Source organism: Sinocyclocheilus grahami, unplaced genomic scaffold (assembly GCF_001515645.1).
Source record: "Sinocyclocheilus grahami isolate Dianchi unplaced genomic scaffold, SAMN03320097.WGS_v1.1 scaffold535.1, whole genome shotgun sequence".
Taxonomy (NCBI): Eukaryota; Metazoa; Chordata; class Actinopteri; order Cypriniformes; family Cyprinidae; genus Sinocyclocheilus; species Sinocyclocheilus grahami.
In genome coordinates this window covers 963,340-970,077 of record NW_015505714.1, presented here as the reverse complement: position 1 = coordinate 970,077, position 6,738 = coordinate 963,340, and the positions used below count along the sequence as shown (strand labels likewise).

The 6,738-nt window shown below is 36.6% G+C and overlaps 1 protein-coding gene across 1 annotated transcript in view; it reads right to left on the bottom strand.

Annotated features, from left to right (window-relative positions):
* Positions 1-149: 149 nt before the first annotated feature.
* Positions 150-6,738, bottom strand: part of fam81b (family with sequence similarity 81 member B) — a 9,242-nt gene continuing 2,653 nt past the window's right edge. The window contains 6 exon segments of the mRNA XM_016238276.1: positions 150-280; positions 1,098-1,222; positions 1,224-1,291; positions 1,909-2,020; positions 4,070-4,176; positions 4,942-5,071. Of these exon segments, the coding sequence (XP_016093762.1) occupies positions 150-280; positions 1,098-1,222; positions 1,224-1,291; positions 1,909-2,020; positions 4,070-4,176; positions 4,942-5,071 (673 nt within the window).

The window sequence follows — 6,738 nt, the reverse complement described above, 5'->3', positions numbered from 1 at the left end:
ACGCAAACTGGCTAAATCCTTTTTTTTTTCAATCTAGAAAACAAATGCAGAGCTTATTTGATTATATTGTCCATCTGCCCACATTCTGATGAATCATACTTTGTGTTCTCACACAGGTTGTATCTGTGTATATGTCTTCTAAAAGAATTTTAGACCTTCAGTGCTATCATGTTTCTCTGGATCTGTCTAATGTCTCGTTGCAGCTCTCCTTTGTCCAGCTTGGCTTTGGTGTCGCCGATGTGTCTCAAAGACGCAATGGCATCATGAACCACCTGGAACCCTAGCAAATATAATGGAGGAGATCACCTTCAGAAAGCTGTGGGAGCATTGACTCTGTGGCAGAAGTGTGTGTTAGATGTCTCATATAATGCATCAACCGCCTTCGGTCCGTCACAGGAATCTCAGAATTTGAGAGTGAAAGTCATGTAGTACTGTACAGTAGCCTACGTCTTAAAGCTGAAGCTGTTACAGTGAACATGTTTTCTTTGATGGGTTTGTTTATTGAGGTTGATTTGGTCTTTTGTACTGGATGCCTGGAAAACGGCATATTCTGTCAATCCATAACATTTCGAAATTGAGCAGTTGGAAGGAAATATAGATAAACTAATAAATGTCAAATCTGCTAGGGTGGAAGATACCAAGCAGGCTTGCCTGAACATTAAGCTTCAAATGATACCAAAAGACTGATTTACTCCCAATTTGAGCCATGCTTCCTATTTGCACATTAATTTTCCAAGCAAACAGCCTGCAAAAACAGCTTCAGGAGAGATAAATTGGGCCACTCATTTAGGCTAGTATTGCGTGTCAGGCAGCTAGAACATAATCTTTCCAATCTGTTGTTAAGAAATGACATCATAACAGCTAAAGTGCTAGTTCATTGGTCAGGCTTGCAATGATTTGTTGATGCTGAGGTGTGGGTAGAGAGGCACCAAATATGATGGAGTAAAAAGTTCTATGTTATACTTTAGCTTTCCATATCCATTAAGTTAAAACGTTTGGGGTACAAACTTTTGAATGGTAGTTAACAGGTTGGAGTTGAGATGTTCTAAAGGGTTTATTGTGCATTTATGGTTATGTCATCCTCATGTAAGTCTCGCCTGACTGGTACTTCCTCCTCATCTGCTCTAGTTCTTCTCTGAAGCACTGCTCCAAAGTGCTGCTCTTGCTGTTGAGTTTGTTCTCTGACCGCTTGGTCCTGTCAGGTGATCACACCTTCTCCAACTGCCTCCAACCTCTCCAGATGGCCAGAGAGAAGAGCCGTGTTCTCCTTTAGCTTGCTTTCCACTTCAACCTAAGTACATATTTTGTACAAGATGTATACATATAGTTTTAACATGTTATTGGATACGACAATGTAAATGTATGTGGTATTGCCAGACTAGATTTGCTACACGCACTGCTGGTGCAGACACTGCTTGCTACTGCTAAAAGATACACAAACATGCTGCTATGAGCATGTAAGATATGCTGCTGCATGAATAGGCAAAAATAATTAACTTAGCAGATCTAGACAGGTGGAGCTGGGGGAGGTGGAGGGTTTCTAATAGCGCACTGCAAATCCAGTTTACAGCAAACACTGAACCAGACTATTTAAATGCTGAGCGAGAAAGCTCGATGGCTACAGAATCAGCAGAGGCCAATTAGCTTGTGTCATGTAAATTATGTGATGCAAATGACATCAAGAGTTTAATCACTTAACTATATACTGTATATATAAAGTTATATATTATTAATTAATTTAATTATATGCATAATTTATCAGTAGGTGTGCTCTCTACAAAGGCCTTTCAATTGTAATTTGAGGCCACAAACATATATATACACAAACATATATATACCACTGTGAAATTTCACTCTGGTGTAGCTCACTTGTTATATTTACTCAGAAAGAGGCATTCACACATTTACCACTCTGTCCTGCAGCAGTGTGTGTGATTGAACTGTGGTTTTCATCTGCTTCTCTGCCCACTTCCTCAGTCTCGCTGTTTGCTCCTCCACCTCCCTCAGACCACTAGAGATCCTGCATAAATATACACACATACATGCCACATTACATACTACACTTGTGTTAACTAATGTCATTAAGATATTGTGATATTTATAATGTATTAATAGACTCTTGGTTTTGTTATGGCAAAGCTATGATATAAAATAAATTCCAACATCCTATGTTTATTGTCAGGTCAGGTCAAGGCGTCTTTTTGTAGTTTAAATTCTACAAAACAAAGCAATACCAAGCAATAGTATGATAATGTATGTTGCTTCTTCAGTGTTTGCCATTTCATAACTGTTTCAAAGTGTGGTGGAAATGTTCAAAGGCCTTTTTATTGTGGCCAAAACTATAATGGCATGTGCTTATACATAAACTGACTTTCAAAAATAACTCAACACTGAGGAATATTAATTGAAGTAAAACATGTGTCAACTAGCCTGACCTTTAGGTAGACCTTTATCCTTTAATAAAGGTTAAACTGTGTCTAATAGACATCACTATCACATTTGGGCTCATGCTATAGTTCCCAGCTTCTTTCTCAATGTGTTTATTTTTCTTTGGCCCATATGCTTCTCTTCATGAGTCACTGTAAGCTATCTTGACTCACCACTATTACATAACAGCCCAAACATAGCCAGCCAATTGCTTTGATTCTGTCACATCATGAAAATACGCCTTCCACTGGGATCACGGGCAAGACTCCATTTCAGCGTGCTGAAGCTGCCATCTGTGCTCCACAATGCAGTCAGGAGCTAATATTGTCACAGAGATGGAGAGCATCACCTTGCACATGCCATGATGCCCGTGTGGCAGCACATAGACTGCACTATTTGGAGGCATATTTGGTGAGTCACTGGTTCCCCTAGGAGCCATTTGGTGCCAAAACACCAGGCGCTTCTCAAGTTTTCTATTTACATCAGTCTCAATAGAACAAATCCTCCTGACAGCAGATTCGATAGAATTGGCCTGTGGGAAAGTAACGCAATAAGTGATGTCAGAGCTGTCAAGTCCCTTCACTAGTGCCCTTCACAGTTGAAATTTTATTAGAAAAAACTAGAGGCCTAGAATAGATTTCAGGTGATTACAGGTCTGATTATTGTTTCTTTTATCAACTAAATATCAGCAGTCCAGCAGCCCAAATCACTTTGAAAACATGTCTGCCAAGTAAAATGAATAAATTAATTAATTAAAAATTAAATTCACGCTTCAGTATATTCCAACTTGGCATGTCACATGCAAGAACCAATGGAGTTTGGCCTTTTCTTTTTCTCTTCTCTTTATATTATCTTTTATTGGTAAATACAAAAAAAAATACAAAAATATACAAGAAGGGGTGCCAGAGTACAAAAAAGCCTAATAACATTCCATTTGAAGGATATTTTTACAGTATGTCAGCTGCAAAACAATATTTAATTTCTTCTTAATGACACTTTCCATATCAAAAACATCTTTGTACCGCATGAATACAAATAAATTAACAATTGATTCCCTGTCCTTTTTCAAGTCACAAAAGTAGTTTTTTTTTTCAAAATGCTCCAGAAGATGTTTTAGTCAATATACTGAATATATTTTATGTAATATTTTGTGTAAAACTTTATTTATTTATTTACTATTCAGAATTTGCACCAGTTCAAAGCTCTCTCTCTCTCTCTCTCTCTCTATATATATATATAATATTTGTTTTACTAAAACTATTGTATTTTTAATGTCGATCAATTAGAATAAAATTTGTATTACATATTCACTGTGAATGGTGTTTGGCATTACCAACATTGGTTAAGTGAATAATTCAATGACTCATAAAGACAGTCTAGTTTCATTCCTGAATGAATATTATACTCTCAAAAAATAAAGATATAAAAGCTGTCATTGAGGTGGATCCTTTCAAAGGGTACTAATATGCACACTTTAGGTATTAATATGTACTAATAAGCACTGGGGTAAATATGGTACAAAGGTGTACCTTTTGAAATGATACTGCCCCAGTGGCAGCTTTTGTAGGACTACTTTATTTCTGAGAATGTACATGTAAACCAATCAATGACTATACTTAGAAGAGGCTTTAATTGCTCTTACTTCAGATCCAGTCATTGTATCTCCTTCTGTAAATCTCCAGTAGTGTTCCTCTGAGAAATTAGCTTCTCTGACAGTGACATCTCTAGTTTTCCTACATCCTGAGACAGCTGGCAGATTACAAGACAAAATAAAATGCAGCTGACATCACACTCACTTCACATAGTTTTTATTGTCCTTCTAGTTCCAAACTGTATCAAATCGAGCTGCTTAAATAGCCTTGGAAAGGTTATCCCCAAATGTAGCATTCCTAAACCAGTTATTATTTAAAGAAACAAATACATATCACATAAAAATGTAAAATTAATGTGTATTGGCATGTTTTGACATCAGTGTGCATGGCAAGCTAGTGTTCCCATGTGTATTTGACACACAAAAGCTCCGGCTGTCCTCGTCCCCTTTCATTTTCAATTACCGTTATGGTGTGTGGTGCCCACTCCCCAGAGCTAATGCACTGCAATCACTGTGATTTACGGTTACTCCCCACACAGTCACCATGCAGGGACTCCAGTTTATTTGGATGACAACGCTGCAGTTTCCCCAATGGAAGAAAGGTCAAGGCTGACGCAATTTCATATCTAATGCACATACTGGCTTGGTCACAATGTTTATTTGTGTATGCCTAATAAAGGAAAACAAATGCAGACATGCCAATACCAGAAAGAACCATGGTATTTTATTTTAAACATTTATCATGGTGATACTATGTTCTTTGACATGCATCTTGATACTATGGAATTTTTTGAAGTAAAAGTAAAACCGTGCATGAAAATAACATGGAGCACAGACTGTGTAATAAATGTCTCTGCTGTTTTTGTACAGTGTTGATTTTAAAATGAATGCCTTTGCGTGAATATATTTGAGCAATGTCTCACCTTGAGCTCCATGTCTTTCAGCTTCAGTTCCAGGCCAGAGTGTAACTCGCTCACTTCCTGCTGTAGTTTCAGGATGTCCAGCCATTCAGCACTAACGTCTGATGACAATTTAGCAATGCTAGCATCACATCTAAGGCAAAAAGAATTTCAGACAACTATAAGTATTTCATCTCTTCCTGTTCAAGTTTTACTGATATAGCGGAATGTACTATAATTTTGGCAACATTTTCATCTAAAACTTTAACTCTTTTAATAAAATTTTACTTTATTTTTTTTCAATTACTATTAGCCGCCATGCTATTTTGAAGGTAGTATTGCTCCTAATTAAAGAAATGGGAGTGAGTAGGTCCAGCACTGACAATCATATGGTTTAGTTGATTTTCAAGATAACGAAAGTGCTCCCATTGATCTTAATTTCACTTATTTCTCCATATTTTACAAAAATATATCATACATTGCTTAACCACTGACCATTCAAAATAACCCTTCAGATATTTTTCATAGATTTTTCAATAAACAGTCTGTTTAGTCGATCTGTCTACTCTTTTTTTAAACATAAACATGGTGTTTTTGTATTGCAGTAACACAACTGACATTAAAACACTTTTTGCTACATTATTGCTCATTTTCAGCTAGAAAAGTGCCTCTACTCAGTTGCATTGTGGACAAATAACATCAACATTTTCATGTTCTTAAGAGAGTTAATTACAATTATTACCGTTATAAGGTCATAGAAACTATTTCAAGTAACAGTCAGAAAAATGTAAAAATGTTTTTTCATACAAGATAGGAAGAATCTTTTCCTCAATTTTCCTTATTAATAAAAGAAGATACAACAACGTTATGGAGCAATTATGGAATTGTGAAGATTGCAATTTTAGCTTTCACCACAAAATAAAATAGAAAACAAATAATAAAATAAAACAGAATAATAAAATAATCAAGAAATAGAGCAGTTATGGAATTGTGTATATTGCAGTTCTACATTTTGTCATCTAAGTGAGTGACCTTATCTGCCACTGCAATTGTAGAATGACTCGGAAGATAACAGAGAACTTCTGATTGGTCACACATCTTGTTTGTGCACAAAAGCAGGCAAGACCAGTTTAGATGTTTTTCATGAGACAATGAATACATTTACTGTTAATACATGAAGAGGTGTGAATATGGCAAGATGGGGTGGACTTGATAAGAGAGGAGTCCAATTTTGCTATAAGTTTGATTGCAACATATAATCATTGCTGTTAATAATGTTCACCGTTTGTTTGAATACATGTCATTAACTAACTGCATGATTTTTACTGTACATTTAGGGACATCACCTTGACATAGTCATCACTGATATGCTACTCCTAAATATAATGTAGAAACTTTCATTTTCTGTTAAGTTGCTTTGTATCGTGAAAAGTGCTATACAAATATGTATAGCACTTTGTGGAAGAATTAGATGTGCTGCTCTCAAACTTTCCTGAGGATGGTACTCCCCTGGTTATGCTTGGAAACTTCAACATCCACCTAGATAAACCTCAGGCTGCAGGCTTCTTTTGATCTCAAGCGAGTATTAACTACGGCTACTCACAAATCAGGCAACCAACTGGACCTTATTTACACACGACACTGCTCCACTGATCATGTGCTGGTTACTCCAATGCACACCTCAGATGGTCACTTTTCGAAGTAACGCTCTCTCTCACCCTCCTGGCTATCTGCTATGGTTTCATCTTTGCTTCCTTCCCCTGAACAGTTATCATCTCTTGATTTTAACCGTGCTACTGATACTTTCTGCTCCACTCTTAC